At 39.6% G+C, this 18,772-nt stretch overlaps 1 protein-coding gene across 1 annotated transcript in view; it reads right to left on the reverse strand.

Moving 5' to 3' along the window:
• Nucleotides 1-360: 360 nt before the first annotated feature.
• Nucleotides 361-18,772, reverse strand: part of LOC124798148 — a 292,835-nt gene continuing 274,423 nt past the window's right edge. Inside the window, exons 16-18 of the mRNA XM_047261428.1 lie at nucleotides 16,370-16,446; nucleotides 4,292-4,417; nucleotides 361-627 (exon numbers count right to left, since the gene is read on the reverse strand). Coding sequence (XP_047117384.1) covers nucleotides 4,306-4,417; nucleotides 16,370-16,446 — 189 coding nt within the window. The 3' untranslated portion in view covers nucleotides 361-627; nucleotides 4,292-4,305. The remainder of the gene's footprint in view (nucleotides 628-4,291; nucleotides 4,418-16,369; nucleotides 16,447-18,772) is intronic.

Below are 18,772 nucleotides of genomic sequence, written 5' to 3' on the forward strand. Positions count from 1 at the left end.
AGTTCACTATAATATGTGTTGTCGAAGAAGCAGATGTGCAACAGATACAATCAACAATTAGTAATTGTATGTTATTTTAAATGATTGCAGCTCTAAGCTACTTATACTCAATAAGATAGTCTAAAGGCATCTCAAATGTAAGTGAAACAAATTTGTACATTATAGAGTTCCAATATTAATGTTTTCATAATAAGTTTTATATTTAAAAATAAATAAATAAAGATGGTGATGATACAGTAATGAAAGATTTAGTATGTCTTCCTTCTTCATGTTTACTCAGTGTCTGAAAGTTTACACATCAGCTGAATCATGAAACTTCAGAATAAGAGATTAAACATCTTGGTATCAATAAAACTCCTCTTACTAATGAATCAGTGGTTTTTATATTTACACTGTACAGCAATACTGGTTCATGGTAATATTTCTTGATACCATATGATATTTAATTCAGAGTTAATATCACACAAACTCATTGCACTTGTTTCGTATTAATGACCTCAGAAGTCTATATTTAAACCGCAGAGAAGTGTTTATATATCAGTTTTTCACTCCTGGAGTAAAGGATGTGCATTAACACTTTCCTCTATGGTTTCACATTCACAACCTCATCCTCAGAACATCTGGAACCTGTAAACAAAAGAGAGGTATGAACATGAAGGGAAAGGGAAAACATTCTTTTTTAAAAAAAAAAGTTACTATAGAGTATTCTGCTGCAGTTATGTAATGAACAATTAATAAATGTTTGCAAATACTTTGGAAAGTATTATGTACTGTGTTTCAGATTAAGTGTTTAACTTACATTATTTTATTTTGATATGTTTTGTGACAAAACTACATGAACATTTCACAATGTATTACTGCTGTGTGAAATTCTAATATGATTGTGTCACAAAACATATATACATATTTGGTGTTGAATCGTGGATGAACATCAGCAGAATTTTGCAGATAACAAATAATTTCCCATAAATCTGTGCACTTGCATCTATTCTATGTACACAAAAGTACTGACACTATTTTAAATCTTAGAACCCTGATTGTACATCAACAGTTTCACTCTTTGAGATGCAGCTTTTTACCAGTCAAATATAAATATTTGTTCTTTCTAATCCAAAGGTAAATCTTACTTAGATCTAAATTAATTAATTCATTCATTTCCATTTTACCATGAATGAGAACCATGAGGAATATGGTATGTGCCAAGCTATACATACCTAAGAGAAACAGCTGTTAGAAATTGCGTTAATAATTAAATTTTGTTAAAGTGATATTTACTATTAGTGTTTAATCAGACTAAATTTGACAAAGGAAAGCCGCTGCTCTGTAACTCTGTAAAAATCTTCTGCTTCCACAGTTATCTTAAAGAGGTGCTGTTTATCTCTTACATATCTACATGCACAAATTGAAGGTTACCATAAAACAGCAGTTATCTACATATCATAGAAATAGAGGCCTGCTTTCAATTAGTGTACATCTTATCTGATAGCTGACTGGAAGTAAATCATTAATTGTAGATAACCAGATGATTTGTGAAAGATCTAGCTAATAAAGTAAGTTATAAATTTCTTTTCAACTATGCCAGGAGGTAGCTTGTTGAAAAACCTATACCAGAGTAAAGATCCCTACTCTGATCCAGTTAAAAGTCTACATGAACATTTTGCTGTTCTGTATTATGATTATTTAAATAATAGCTTATCTCAAAACAATTTTTGTTATATGTTTTGGGAAGTAGATGTCAGGATTCCAAAATCATTTGAAGTGCCTCTGTAATAATCTAACAGCTTGCTTTTGATGCTCTGACCCAAAAGGAATTTTCATAAGACAACTAGGTCTAAAAGTATGCAAAATAAAGCTAATTATTTGTGATTTTCTAAGCATCTAAAAGGAATTGGCAACTAACAAATTAATTCAGATAATGATATCAGTACCTACTTCCCTAAAAGATATTTCCACATATATTAATATACTTTTTACTTCACTAATCTTTGCTGGTCTAAACAAAAATATTCTATGGAAATATCACTGTCCAATAGTATTCAGCACATGGTTATTACGGACAGATGACAGATGGAAATATCGTATTGTTCTCAGCTTTCACGTGTCTGCATTTGATGTCTCAGGTTTTCTTGGCACAGTGTGCTTCTCAGTGTTATGTCAAGTTGTTTCCATTTTATACCAATATTTTGACAACAAACTCAGCCATCATCTGCAGGTGCTGCGAATTTTGCTGTTATGTGTACTCGCTGTCTGAACTCCAACCAGCCTGTGAACTAATGCTAGTCTTGGGCCACTATTTACAGCTGAGTTTGACTCCCACTGTGCCCTTTGATGCTCTTGTTTTTCAGAGATTGCACTGATACTACATGAAATTGAAATTCTCTCAGTGTTTTCCAACTCTGGTGGGTGTGATGGCCAGTGAGATCTCAATAAATTGACTGTCAAACACCAAACCTTGTTTAAACTGAAACTACTGAAACATGTCAACCAGTGTATTTCACTCCCTTCAGCTAAGATAGAAGTATTCTCTGCAGTGTTAAAAACAATCTAGATCTTCAAAATCCAGGTGTGTATCACATTCCACGCAAATGTGGAATGTCTTTTATGAGGCAGACTACCAGAGCAGTTGAAGAGAGGAGCAAGGAACATCAGCGACACGCCCAACCTTAAACAACCAAGCAAATCAGCTGTTGCCAAGCATTACCATGAATATAATCATGATATAAAATACTATGAGACCAGTATTGTGGTGCAAACACCAAGTTTCTGGGACAGTATAATTAAGTAATCTATAGAAATAAAGATGTCAGAAAACCTAATAAATAGGATGAAGGTTTCAATTTATACATGGCTTGGGGTCTGGTACTCAATTTATTAAGGTTTCACTGGCCATCATACACCAGAGCTAGAAAACAATCAGAGAATTTGCATTTCACAGAATATCAGTGCCTGTTCTGAAAAAAAAGGGCATCAAATGGCAGAGTAGGTGCTGGGAGCCAAATCCGGCTATTAATAGTAGCACAAGACCAACAATAGTTCACAGTCTAGCAGAGCCCAGGCAATGAGTGCACATAACGACAAAACTCGCAGCACCTGAACAAGATGGTTGGTTTACTTGTTGAAATATTGTGCATAAGATAGAAACAGCAATTCAACAAACAACCAGAAGCACACCATTAATGTGTCTACATTCTCAGACTCTGAGCTGTTATTACTTTCCTCCAGCAAGTGTACATAAAATTAGCTTTACCTTACTTTTCCCTGCCTGCTCTGATTTCTTTGACTACAATCAAATATACACTTTAAAAACGTATCTACCAGCCTATATTTCAGCAGCTGATAAGTAGGGGCTCTTCCTTTTTCCATTTTATTTTAACATACACAGACACATTTTAATGGTCATTTAAAACACTCACAAAAAATAGATGCCAGTTTTTAAAATGTAAAAATTTGTTGATGTGTAGACTATAAGTATAAATGAACAAATGATATGAAACATCAAGGAGCTCTTCCACTCCACTTTTGACAGTTATCTGATTTCACATATGTCAGCTATACATCCATCTTTATACATATTTTTATTTTTAGATTTCCTGTTGTCTGTCATCTCATCACCCTGTAAATCTCTGAAAGATTTTATAAAAGTTTTTTGTACAATAGGAATTTATAAGTGTTCTTAGAAATAATGAAATCTCCACATCAGCCATTTCATTGTTGGCAGTCATTACCATAAGAAATACACCTTATACTGAACTTACAGATTCAGTGGTTATCATCTCACTTACAATGCTTTACTAGAGGAATTAAAGAGCTCTGTGGACTCAATTGGAATACTTCTGTGTTTTGTTTTAAAGATGATAACATATATTGATTTAAAAAATGTGTAAAACAATATATCAGACAATGGAAACTCCAGGTAGGAATATCAGCAGCAGGTAGGAATATCAGCAGTGTAGGAAAAGATATATTGCTACTTACCATAAAGACACAGACACCCCCCCCCCCCCCCCCACACACACACACACACACCTCATGCACAACACCTCATGCACATACAACCACTAACTCCAACATATCGGCCAGAATGCCCCACATGTTAGTGTCTTTTAATTGTACCTGTCTGCAGATTTATGTGTCTTCTTTATGGTAAGTGGCAAGCTATTTATTCCTGCCTAAAAAAACTATAGGTACAACAAAATTAAAGATTTGCATTTACTCAGAATATAATTATATTGCATGCATAGTGTCAATTCAGTATAACATGCACTTCTGTAAAGAAATGGGTGATACTTACTTATGAATGTTCCATTAATTTACTACAGCTGGGTCTGGAATTCTTGGGAAGACATCACAATGTAATTTTTTTGGGCAACTGAAAGCCTCTGAAAATTCATCTGAATTTGAAACCATGTTTTCAACCCTGTTGAATAAAAAATAGCTCTTAATACAGAGTTTTATTTTATTTACATTTATTACATGTGATTTTAGGCTTTCCTGGAATATGGTATTTTAAAACGTTCTCGGGTATTCAGCAGGGTGACATAGTCCGAACAGTACAATATTTCAACAAGCTGACTTGCCATTTTGGGCCCCCTGAGGACCAATTTGTCTTCTGTTGCGTGCCACATTATAACCCCGGTCCTCCTCTCCCACAGTCTCCATATCCACACCCCATGTCCTGTGATGGCAGCACAGAGGCTCTTTTCCTGGTAGTGCTCCCCCCCCCCCCCCACACCCCCTCCTCCCCCTGCACCCCCCCCCCTCCTTATCCCCTCCCAACACCTCCAACTTGCCTGTTGAGCCACCCACAGGTACCACAGCCTGAGCTTGACATTGAGAGAGATAGGGTATATAAGACATTGCCCACAGTGGAACATATGAGTAATCAGTCATCACAAGGCAATAAGTCAGCTTGCTGAAATATCACTCTATTTGGATGATGCTACCCCAACCAACACCCAATAACATTTCAAAATCAAGTAATTATATTTCATGAAGTAGTTTGGAACATATGTAACAAATAATACAATGCATAATTATAAGATTTAAAAATCATGAACGGAAGATAAATACATGCATGCATGGTATCCGTTCCCTTGGACATGTCCGAAACAAAAGACACCGTGCAGAATTCACAGCTGTGATAAAAGTACATTGAAGGTGGAAGGGGCAAAAACGGCCTCCCCTTCCCATGAATCATAGACATTGCTGAAGTTTGGTAGCCTGAGTTCCTCAATAACACAGATAGTCATACCATAAGTGCAACCACAATGGAAGAGTATCTGTGGAGAGGCCAGACTGACCTGTGGTTCCTGAAGAGCAACAGCAGCCTTTATGTAGTTGAAGGGGAAACTGTCTGGATTAATGACCTATGTGGCATTGTAACATTAGCCAACATGGCCTTGTGGTGTGGTACTGTAAATGGCTGAAAGCAAGGCGAAAGTACAGCCATCATTTTTCTCATGGGTATGCAGCTCCTCTGTATGGCTAAATGATGATAACAACCCCTTGAGTAAAGTATTCTAGAAGTAAAATACTCCTCCATTTTGTGCTCTGGACAGGGACTATTCAGGAGTGCATCTTCATCCAGAAGGAGGGGAGAGGGGGATAGGTAGATAGAGAGAGAGAGAGAGAGAGAGAGAGAGAGAGAGAGAGAGAGAGAGAGAGAGAGAACTGGTGTTCTACAGGCCAGGTCACGGAATGTTAGACCCCTTACTTGGGTAGGTAGGCTAGAGATTTTAAAAAAGAAAATGGATATGTTGAATTTAAAAATAGTGGGAATTAACGAAGCTGATCAACTGAGTACGGGATTACTAATACAAAATCAAGTAGGGTAATGTAGGAGTAGATCTAACAGTGACTAAGAAAATAGGGATGGAGATAAGCTACTGTGAATAGCATAGTGAATGCTTTATTATAGTGAAGAAAGACATGGAGGCAACACCTATCACAGTAGTTGAAGTTTATACAACTACTAGCTCTACAGATGATGAAAAGATTGAAAGATTGTGGAATGAAAAAGAAAACTTATTCAGATAATTATTGGATCCAAACATATTTGATTGTAAAGGGAGTACTAGAATTTCATAGTACAAAAAGGAAGACAGGTAAAAACAGTAGAAAATGGTGTGGGAGAGAGGTGATAAAAGAGGAAGCTACCCAGTAGAATTCTGGTAACAATTGATTTAAGAATCATGTAAGAAGGTTGTATATGTGGAAGAAACATGGACACAACAGAAAGTTTCAAATTGATTTTGTAACAGTATCATACAAGTTCTGAAACAAGGTTTTAAGCTACGAGATATTTCCAGGATATGATGTGGACTGTGACCACAATTTCTTTGTTATGATCTGTAAGTCAAAACTTAAGAAATTTCAAAAAGTTATGAATTTCAAGAGACAGGATAGGGATAAGTTGAAAGGATAGGAAGGAGCATTAAGAAATGTTTAACTGAAACAGGGGAAGGGAATACAGTAGAAGACAAATGGGGAGCTTTGAGAGATGATACAGTGATGGTAGCAGAGGATAAACTGGGTAAAAAGACAAGGCCTGCTAGAAATCCTTGGGTAACAAAGGGGTTACCAAATTTAACTGATGAAAGGAGAAAGTATAAAAATGTAGGAAATAAAGCAGATGAAAGGGAATACAGACGCCTAAAAAATGAGATTGGCAGAAGTGCAAAATGGCTATGCAAGAATGGCTACAACACATATCCATGGCTGTTTCTTCGTTTTGTTTTTGGGTGCAAAAGTAACTGGAGGCATACATGCCCAAGTCAATATTACAGGACACGAAGACAGAAGAGTTAAAAAATTACTACACATCAATCCCAGTTGACGTAAGAGAAGACAGCTAAAAACAGAGACATAGAGAAAGGGCAATAAAATACACCATAGAAAAACAGAGATCCAGAACAAAAATTAAATAGCCTTTGCCATATTTCTATGACAGATAGAAAGTAAAACATGGTCGAAAGCTCATGTATTGTTCACTAAAACAGCTGATAACTCAGACAGCAAACCCAAGTGAGAACGTAAACAGTTAAAAAATGGGCATTCCATCAGGAAATGGTGGACAGTTAAAACTTGGGCACAATGTTCACAAAATGGTGAGGGAGCGCCACTTAACAAATGGCAATGGCTAAAAAGGCAGTGCCCTATATGCAACCTAGTTAAAATGACCTCCTCCCCTTGGGAGGAACAAGAGGAGGTCTTCCAAGCTGCTGGGAGAGGCTTAATAATTTGTAGCTTATTCCCATGAAAGGAGGACCAATGGCAATGCTTAAGTGACACCACCTCATGATAGACAGCAACACAGAGATCATTGGAGAGAATATAGGAACCAGTGGGCTCAGGTACTGCAGCCTTGGCAGCAGCGTGAGCAGCCTTGTTTCCTGGCAGACCGACATGACTAGGAACACACATAAACATCACAGTGGCTCCATCAAGAGTGAGCAAGTGACAGGTTTCCTGGACCCATTGCACTTAATGTTTGTACAGTGGGCAGTTTACAGTGTACAGTGCACAGAGATTTGAAGGATGCTGAGAGAGTCTGAGCAGAGGACACAATTGAAAAGCCTGTGGCACTGGATGTTCTTCATGGTTGGATGCTGAGCAGTGTGCCAGAAGCCAATACCAAAAAATGTCTGTGTCAGTGATGAAGGCACACCCAATGCAATAGTCAATCTGAGAGCCATCAGTGTACACCATAGTACTGTCACGAAGTTCCGTGCGAAGGTCGTGGAACTGAAGGTGATAGAGCCAAGCTGGAGTAACGTCCGTGAGAAGCAAATGAAGGCCAAGGTGAACACAGGCTGCAGCACAAAGCCAAGGTGGTAAAATGTTCCCAAACATCAGGAAAGTTGCAGGTAGTGTGAAGTTAAGCTGCCGGATAAAGTTCTGAAAGTGGACTCCAGGAGGTAACAGAGAAGAGGGATGCACCCCATGCTGGCAATTAGAGGAGCCATTGAAGAGATGGCCATGCATGGCAGACAAATGGCATGCATACCTGCTGAGGAGAAAGTCACGGTGGTAGGACAGTGGTAGATCAGCAGCTTCGGCATACAGCCACTCAAAATGGTTCAAATGGCTCTGAGCACTATGGGACTCAACTGCTGTGGTCATTGGTCCCCTAGAACGTAGAACTACTTAAACCTAACTAACCTAAGGACATCACACACACCCATGCCCGAGGCAGGATTCGAACCTGCGACCGTAGCAGCAGTGTGGCTCTGGACTGGAGCACCTAGAACCGCACGGCCACCGCGGCCGGCTACAGCCACTCAACCAGGCTATTGTGAAAGGCGCCATTGGCCAAATGGAGGCCACGATGGTGGATGGTATTGAGATGGTGTGAGAGGAATGGACATGCAGACAGATAAACAAAGCACCCATAGTCTAGTTTGAAATGGGCATGGGACGGGTACAAATGGAGGAGGGTGGTTCGACCTGTACCCCAGGAAGTACCATTGAGGACACATAGGACACTGAAGACTGCATACAGCACGCTGCCAGGTAAGATGCATGGGAGGACAAAGAGAGTTTCCTGTCAAGCATGAGCCCCAGGAATTTCATAGTTTCAGTAAATGGAAGCGAAACAGGCCCAAGATATAAAGATGGTGGGAGAAATCAATTGCGCTGCCAGAAATTCATACAAACGGTTTTGTCAGAGGAAAAATGAAAGCCATTGTCAATGCTCCATGAGTAAAGATGATTGTGGCATTGCTAAAGATGCCACTCAATGAGACAGGTCTGTGGAGAACTGCAATAGATGGCAAAATCGTCAACTGAAAGGGAGCCCAGAGATGTCTGATGGAAGACAGGACATTATACGGTTAATGGCAATAGCAAAGAGGATGACGTTCAGGACTGAACCCTGAGGCACACCATTTTCCTGGATAAATATGTCTGACAAAGCAGACACCAAAAGCATCTTGAAAACTCAGTGTTTTCAAAATTTCTGAAGGAAATGGGTCAGGTGGCCTTGGAAGTCCCACGTGTAGAGAGTACAGAGGATACCAGTTCTCAGGCAGGCATCGTAGGCCTTCTCCAAATTGAAAAACACAGTCGCAGTCTGGGATTTCCACAGAAAAACATTCGTGACATGGGTAGACAACGTGACAAGGTGGTTCACTGTAGAATGGTACGCTAAAAAGCCACACTGTGCAGTGGTTAGTAATTTGCAAGACTCAAGCCACCATACCAGCTGGGCATAAATCATATGTTCCATCAGCTTGCAAACAAAGCTTGTGAGAGATATGGGGTGGTAGCTAGAAGGAAGGTGTTTGTCCTTACTGGGCTTAGGTATGGGTGTGACAGTAGCTTCATGTCAGCATCCAGGAAACGTGCCCTCTGCCCAGATGTGGTTGTTTGTATTAAGCAGAAAGTACTTGCCTGCAAGAGAAAGATGCTGCAAAATTTGAATTTGGACAGTGTCTGGCCCTGGGATGGAGGACCAGGATGAACTGAGAGCATGATCTAGCTCCCTCTTAGTAAAGGCGGAATTGTAGCACTCACGGTTCTGAGAAGAGAAGGGTATCACCTGAGCGTCCTTCACTCATTTCCAATGGAGGAAGGCAGGGTGATAGTGGCAAGAGCTCAAAATTTCCGCAAAATGGCGGCCCAAGGTGTTGGAGATAGCAACTTGAGGTTGGCCCACATAACAGAGGAAGGGGTGGAACTGTTAAAAGAACTAGTGAATGAAATCCAGCTAGCTTTATTGCTATCCCAAAGAATGCACTGACAGTGTGCATGCATCTGTTTATAATGAATGCAGTCTTCTATCATAGGACGATGGTTAAAAATGCAAAGAGCATGCTTCCACACACGAATTGCGTTGCAGCATGCCTCAGTCCACCAAGGGACTGGGACACGGTGTGGTAAAGAGGAAGTGCGAGGAATGGAACATTCTGCAGTGGTAAGGATAATGTTTGTAAGATACTCCACCCGATAATCACAACTGGGGAAATCTTGCTCTTTGAAGGTCGGCAGGGAGGAGTAAAGCCACCAGTCAGCCTTATTAAGCTGCCATTTGGGTGTGCATGCAGGTTGGGTATGAGTCAGCAAATGGATAGCACATGGGAAATGGTTGCTCAAGTAGGTGTCAGAAAGAATGGATCACTGGAGATGATGGGCAAGCTGGGCAGTGCAGAAGGATAGGCCCAAATGGGAATAGGTGTGCGAGGAGTCGGAAAGGAATGTGGGTGCTCCTATGTTAAGGCAGACGAGGTTAAGTTGATTAAGATCAGCTAAGAGGACACCTCTCTGACAGGTTGTGGAAGAACACCAAAGGGTATGATGTGCATTAAAGTCACCAATTAGCAGAAATGAGTGAGGTAGTGCCCAGTAAGTTGGAGGAAGTTTGCCCTGGTGACAGAGGGGTATAAATGGCACAAAGGGAAAAGGTCAGGTGAGGAAGGAAAAGGCGAACTGCAACAGCTTGAAGATGGGTAGTCAGGGAGATGGGTTGACTATGAACATGAGAGGGAATGCTGACCTAAGGGGCAAGGTCAAAATGAATTGGTAAGTAGTGTGGAAGCCCAAAGTGGTCTTGAGGGCGAAATTTTGTTTCCCGAATGCAGAGTACAAGGAGATGCTGAGATCCTACAAGCAGATGTAAATCCTCTTTGTGGGATTGAAGGCCATGAATATTCCATTGGAGGAGAGTGGTGATGAGGAAAATACAAAGGGGTGTCACCTTGGTGGCTGCCGAGTCCCAGCCTGCGAAAACTCGCTGCTACAGGGCACAGAGGCAGGAGGACCCTGCTCCATGAGGTCCACAGAAACATCAGGTTTCTTGTGCTGTTGGTTTGTGGAGATCTACACAGAAAAATGGTTGGTGGTGCACACCAGTGACATGAAGCCTGACCGGATGAAGGCATCACACGGTGACACCGTCGAAGAGGATCTTCAAGTCACCGAAGGAGAAGACCATTTGCCTTTGTTGAGTTTCTTTGAGCCTTTGTGGTTAGCATAGGATGACTCAGGTGTTGGCGGGCTGGAGCGATGTAGCACAGCTGGAAAAGGGGACGCCAATACTCCCTTGAAACTGGGCAATTTCACAACCTCCACACTGAATTTGAGGTCGCATGTCTGTGTAGCCACGTCCTCCATGGAGCAAGATGTAGCAAGAACAGGATTATAGGTGCCAGAAACTGGGTACGTCACTTTTTTCTTTACCCAGAACTCCTGGACAGCCCGCTCGTCAAGATACATGGAACAATCTCGAAAGAAGGCAGCATGGCCGCCATTGCAGTTGATACAGTGGGCAGAAGGAGGCAAACAATCACCCTCGTGTACATCCCTACCACATGTTACACATTTGGCTGGCTGTTGACAAGACATTCTAGAGTGGTTGAAATGATGACACTGGTAGCAGTGCATCGGGTTTGGAATGTACGGTCGGACTGTGATAATTTCATAGCCTGCTTTGTTCTTGGACAGAAGCACCACTCTATTAAAGGTGAGGAAAAGGGTTCCTGTGGGCACTAAGGAGGAATTTACCTTTTTCATCATTCAATGGATGGCAATGACACACTGATGAGAGAGGTATGATTGAGTTTTGACCTTGGTTGGACTGTTGAGCAGCTTAGTGTAAATAACACCATGGGAAGAATTCAAAGTTCTATGGGCCTCGACACGAACAGGATAGCTGTGGAGAAGTGAGGCGGCTTGTTGTGTTTGAGAATCAGAAGTACTCTCCAAAAGCAAAGTGCCATTCCGTATACAAGAGTAGGATTCACAGGGCTGGCAATTGCATCAGCACCTTTCTGAATAATTAACGGATTTACTGTTGTGAAGGACTGACAGTCTTCAGTATGTGAAACCACGAGGAACAGTGGTGCAGCTGGAAGGGTATTTGAATCATGAGCCTCATTCCTTTTACATATTGTAGATGTTGACTGTCGGATGATTGGCTCACTGTGAGAAAATCCCCCCATGATTGCCAAGGTCTCCAATGGTGCGCTCCTTCCAAGTGGAGTGCCCTCTACACAAGGGGGTGCACCCACCTTAGGTGATTGTTCACAACTCAGGTCATATCTCCTGAACACCTGACAGAGGGACCAATTGGCAATTTTGGAAGGTAGCGGCTCAGGCAATTACCCTTCCCTGGGCCAGGCCTGCCTGTCAACCCGGGGCTGGGAATTACATGCTACCCAGTCACCTGTTACATGTCAGACACATGAACCAGCCTTCAGGAGTGCTCAGGGAGGAAGAAGAAAAAGAGGAACCTCGAACACCAAAGTGGTGGAAGGATATCAGAAGGGAAACAAAGAAAGGAAAAGGAAACAAAAAATAGTGGTGAGACTATTCTTATGTCAGTGATGGATAATGCGGAGCATTCCCAATAACACCACAGGCACATTCCCAAAGGGAGTAGAAGAAGAACAGCAAGAGGATAGACATATAGACATACAGCACAGAAGGGAAGAAAAGATGCTGCAGAGGCTGGGGCCCCGTGGTAGCCAAAGAGTGGCGAGCCCTCTGGGGGGTGGGGGTTCTATGGATGTACAAGTAGGGCATGTATAACTAGGAGAAGGATAGATACTGCCTATAAGAAGATAATAGAGGCCCTTGGAGAAAAGAGAAGCAAATGTATGACTACCAAGAGCTCACATGCAAGCCAGTACTAAGCTAAGAAAGGAAAGCTGAAATGTGGAAGAAATATATAGAGGGGCTCCACAAGATAAATGAACTTTACAAGAGTTTTATACAAAGGGACAAGAAAGTAGATGAAGATATGAAGAATTTAATCAAGAACTGAAAGATCCAAGAGAGAACAAAGCTCCTAGTGTAGAAACAGCCATGACAAAACTATTTCAACTGTTGTACAAGATATATGAGACAGGTGAAATACCCTCAGACATAAAGAAGGTAATAATTCTAATTTCAAAGAAATCAGGTGCTGACAAGTGTGAGTATTAGTGATCTATCAGTTTAGTAAGTCATGGATGCAAAATACTGGCACAAATAGTTATTTAAAGAAGAAAATGAAAAAAACTGGGAGAATCTGACCTCTGGGAAGATCATTTTGGGTTCCAGTTAAATGTTGGAACACATGGGGCAATACTGACTCTACAACTTATCTTATAGGAGAGGTTATATACAGCTCACACAGAAATCAGACTACAGTTATAAGAATCAAAGGACATGAACGGAAGGCAGTAGTTGAGAAGGGAGTGAGACATGGTTGTAGTTCATCTCTGAAGTTATTCAATCTGTACATTGAGGAAGCATTACAGGAAACCAAAGAAAAATTTTGGGATGGAACTTAAATTCAGCAAGAAAAATAAAAACTTTGATTTGTGTCAATGACATTGCAATTCTGTCAAAGACGGGGAAGGACTTAGAACAGCAGTTGAAAGGATGGATATTGTCATGTAAAGAGGTTACAGGATGAATATCAATAAAAATAAAACAATAACAACTGAATGTAATTGAATTAAATTGGGTGCTGCTATGGGAATTAGATTATGAAATGAAATACTAAACATAGTAGATGAGTTTTGCTGTTTGGACAGCAAAAGAACTAAATAACTCCAGATGGCCAAACTACAGAAGATATAAAATGCAAACTGACTACGGCAAGAAAAGGAGTTCTGAAAAAGAGAGATTTGTTAACATCTAATATAAATTTCAGTTCTAGGATTTTTTAAGGTATTTGTCTGGAGTGTAACCTCATACAGAATTGAAACATGGAAGATAAGCAGACTAGAGAAGAAGAGAACAGAAGCTTTTGAAATCTGCTGTTATAGAAGAATGTCAAAAATTAGATGGCTTGATCACATAACTAATAAGGAGCTAATGAACCAAATTGGGGAGAAAAGAAACTTATGGCACAGATAGACTGAAAGCAAGGATCAGCTGACAGGACACATCCTGCAGCATCAATTAACTGTCAATTTGGTACTGAAGAGAAGTATAGTGGGTAAAAATTGCAGGCAGAGACCAAACATGAATGTAGTCAGCAGGTTCAAATGGATACAGATTGCAGTAGTTATTCAGAGATGAAGAGGATTGCACAGAATTGAGTAGTGTTGGGAGTTGTATCAAACCAGTCATCAAACTAAAGACCACAACAACAACATGACAATGAACCAGAATTTTCTTTGGTATATGAGCAAACATAAAATATTTTATATCTACATCTACACGAAGCTAACGGCTGTGGATTGCATGGGAGAGGGTATATCCCATTGTACTACTTATTAGGGTTCCTTCTCGTTTCATTCGTGTGTGAAACACATGAAGAATGACTGCTTGATTGCCCCTTTCCACACTGAAGTTAGTCAAATCTTGTCTTCACAGTCCCTACAGAGACTATTAGTAGGAAGCTTTAGTATATGCCTAGATTGTTCACCTGATACTGGTTCTTGAAACTTTTTAACTAAGCTTTCACAGGACAGTTGCATCTACCATCAAGCATTTGTCAGTTACAATTTTTCAGATTTTCTGCGATGCTGCATCATAGATGAAACAAACCTGTGACCATTCATGCAACCTATCTTTGTATGTCCGTCATTATCCCCTATTAGTCTTTTTTTGATATAGATCTGACAATGTTGGTCAATTTTCTCACATGAATGTTTTTGAGTACTTTCGCAGTATTTTACTAATGAACAGAAGTCTGCCATCTACTTTACTTATGACTGAGCTTGTGTGAGCATTCCATTAATATTTCTACAAATTGTTAAATGCAGGAATTTGCATGATTTGACTGATACTAATTGTGGCTCATTGATGTTGTAATTGTAAGATTTTTGAATTTTCTGAAAGGTGTGATTTTACATTTCTGAACATTTGAGGCATATTGTTAATCTTTGCATCACTTTGAGATCATATCAAGATCTGGCTGAATATTTGTGTAGCTTTCTTTTAGATAGAACTTCATTATAAATAACTCTATCAAATGCAAAAAGTCTGAGGTTACTACTGTTGGCCAGGTCATTTATGTAGAACATGAACATCAAGGATCTGAAAACACTTCCTTAGGGCATGCCTGAGGTTACTTTTCCATCTATTACTGAGCCCCCATTCAAGATAATATCATGTGTTGTCCCTAACAAGAAATCCTCAATGCAACCACAAATTCCATCTGATATCCTACATGTGTTTACTTTTATATCATGTGATACTGAGTCAAATGCTTCTTGGAAGTGAAGAAATATTGCATCTAGCTGACTGCCTTGATTCATGGCTTTCGAGGTGTCATCCAAAATAGGTCCAGGTTGTGTTTTGCATGTTCAGTGTCCAACTCAGAATACATGTTGATTGTTATGGAGGAGATTAGAGTATGTTCTAAGATTCTACTACTGGAGAATGTCAAAGGTGCTGGATGGTAGTTTTGTAGATCATTTCTGCTACTCTTCTTGTAGATTGGTATGATCTATGGTTTGTTTCAACTACAGTAGACAGTTCTTTGCTAGAGCTGCGACATAATACAGTTAAAAGAGGTGTTAATTTGGTTGCAAATTATTCATACAAACTCATGGTGATTCCACTGAGCCCCAATTTTTGTTCATTTTTGCCATATTCTGCTGTTCCTCAATGCTGTTGACATTAATATCTCTCTCTCTCTCTCTCTCTCTCTCTCTCTCTCTCTCTCTCTCTCTTCTTTCAGTGGTGTAAGAGCTATATCGGCACAGTACTCTCAAATTTCCCTTTGTAAAGGTACATGTGAAAACGGAGTTCATCAAATGTGTTTTCCCTTTCCTACCTTCATTTCAGTTCCTGTGTCCTCTTTGTGCATCTTGAAACTAACTTTGTTGCCACTGAATCCCCTATATTTGGTCAATATTTCTTTGCATTTGTGACTGAATCTGCTATGGTAGTAATTAAGGCTTCATCAAACATCTCTCTATCTATTTCTTTACTTTACATCTATTGTTAGTAGTCACTGTTTCCTTAGAATTTTCTTTACAGACACTGTATACCATGGAGGGTGCCACCCATCATGAACTGTTTCACTAGGTACATATCTATCCAGTGCTTAATCAACTATTTTTCTAAGCCTCCACTTGCTTCTGCTAAGAGAACTACTTCAAGTTCCTCCTTGAGACATGACATCTGTTGCCACTAGATTTGATGTAACAGAGCAGGAGCAATGGAATCTGAGGGCAGCTTCCAGAAAAGAGTGAAAGTAGATGCCCACTCTGCACACTGAAAGGAAATAACCAAGGAACCATCTACAGAAATAAACATAATCTTGTCTCTTTCTCCCTTAAGTTTATTTTTTTGTAAATATAAAGCAGAAAATTTAAATGGGCTATTCACCTGAAACTTTATTCCTTTACTTTAATATGTATCACATTCAAAGAAAGTATTCAAGTGGTAATTTAATAAAGCTGCAAAATCAAATTTATAATATTTTTACCTGATTGCTGATGGCAAATGCACATCTTCAAAAATTTCTAGGAAGTGGTGATATATTTTTCTCTTTGAACACAGGTCCTAGAAAGACAAAAACAGAAAATTATTCAAACAAACTATACTCATTTTACAAAGGATAGATTACTATTTACCATATAGCAGAGATGCTGAGTTGCACAACAAAAAGTAGACTCTGGCCTCTTGTTTGACAGTCTTTTTGTTGTGTCTATCTGCAACTCAGCATCTCCACTATATTACAAGTAGCCGTCTATCCTCTTCATAATACTATCATTATTCCATCCTGTATTTTCCATTGTTTGATGATACTCATTTGATGGTAGTTACAGACTAAAATTTTACCCCTCCATAGTTTATGGTCAGCATGTGTGACTGCCATATGAGTAACACAGGTCTGATTCATGGTTCTGCCAAGGATTATTCCTTGATGGGAGGAATGGAAGGGGTGCACTCACAATCAGCCTCATAATGTGAATTCAGGAGCTATTTAAGTGAGTTGTGATGGCACCAGTTTCGCTAACTCAACAACAGCCAGAAGTGCAGTATAATGTCCCTCCATACCACATATAGTCCAGTGAAACAGTCAGAAAAAAAGTTTGTACCTTGCAAAAGGTGGGGTAGAAGATTTTATTTTTTTAACTCGTTCATATTGTTGGAATGGTTAGAAAACCAAGTTTTGCCAACAAAATTTCTCTTGGTAAAACTTTCTGCACTCAAAAAACTTTGAAAATTTTGGACTTTTTTCAGTTTTTCAAAATATCTTAGTTTCATTTGCTTCCATCGCTTTGACGTCTATTTTCTTTTTTAAAGAGCACAAAATTCTCTACAAATTTGATTCTTACCATTTTTTTCTACTCCCAGTATCTAAGGCACTGCAGTGCGTCAAAAAATACCAATTTTTCAAATTTTGAGCAAAGTGGCAAATTACCTAATTATTGAACACTGTTATTTCGGTTTCTATTTGTGTAGTATAAACATATTACTCATCATGTTATTCGTTGGAATTTACCATCTCACTCTGCTGCAGGGCCAGGATAAACAGCATCATATTCAGTAACTACGAACACATTCACGTCGGATTACGTGAAGTTTATTTGTGTTACAATATTGTAGAGATTGACCTTCCTGAATTTCATAATGTGGAGGTCCGACTTGGAGGTTTCCATTTTCTTATGTCGTTCATGGGATGTATCGATATGATCATGGGTGAAAGTGGATTAAAGGACTTATTTGGTGTAATATGCGCGGAAAACAGTGTTAAAAAGATTTTGTCAGGACATGCATATTCCAGGGCTGTGCGAGTGCATTTATTGTGTCACCTTGCTTTGGCCTGTCAAGTGTGGGATCACATTGAGCTAACAGAAGATGAACGTAAGACATTGAATGACTTGTCTTCTCCTTTTGGTGAGTCAGAACTGACAGTTGGCCAGAATACCAGTTTTCTCAGGGAACAAGCCATAAAAAAATTTGTAACTGCCCTGAAAATGGTTGAAAGTAAAGGACCCAAAGCAAAATTATGGGTTCAGTACTACAAGATGGTCACTCTCATGAAACAATTTATTGAAGTGGATCGATCAGGCAATTGGAAACTTCATCTTGAAAGCGTGCGAAAAATGATTCCCTACTTTCATTCAGTTGGACATTTTATGTATGCTAAAAGTGGCCACCTCTACTTACAGGATATGTTGAGACTCGAGGAAAAAATGGATTTATCAGAATATGAGAAGTTCACAATGAAAGGACATTTTACAATCCGGTGATCAGAAAAGTATTGGTCAGAGGTTCCTTCTGACATGACTATAGAACAAAAATTGATGAGAACCATGAAGAGTTCTGGACGACTTACTTCTGGCCAAGGAATTACGGATAGTTTATTAACCAGATGGACATTGGGTATGATTCACATGCAGAACATTTGTGAAGAAATTAAGTCATATTGCGAAGTGAGTGCAGTAACATCAGAACAGCATGTAGATGCAAGAAGTTGTCGCATCAAACGAGATGGCATAGACTTGTGTAAGCTGCGTGATTGGTTTTCAGTTCATCCTCCCTTCCCTGAAAGTGATTTTATAATGTCTGTCAGCAGTGGTGTTGTCAGAACGGAGGATGTTAATTGTCATATGTGTCACGAAGAGGGGGAAAAAGGCATGAAAAGAATAGTTGGTGACAATTTCCACTATGTAAAGTTCCGTAGAAATGGTAAAGTTGTGACTCTCCTTTCTGCATTCAATTCTGTAAAAGCTGGGAGCACTAAAATTACTCCTGTTGATTGTTTAACTCTTTTCCAAAGGATTTGTTTAATGAAACAAAGTGAAGAAGAGTTAAAAGCCTTTCTGAAATATGAACTTGCTCCTTACCCAATGTCCCTATTCTCAGGAAAAAGCATGCG

This window comes from Schistocerca piceifrons, chromosome 5, assembly GCF_021461385.2.
Source record: "Schistocerca piceifrons isolate TAMUIC-IGC-003096 chromosome 5, iqSchPice1.1, whole genome shotgun sequence".
Taxonomy (NCBI): Eukaryota; Metazoa; Arthropoda; class Insecta; order Orthoptera; family Acrididae; genus Schistocerca; species Schistocerca piceifrons.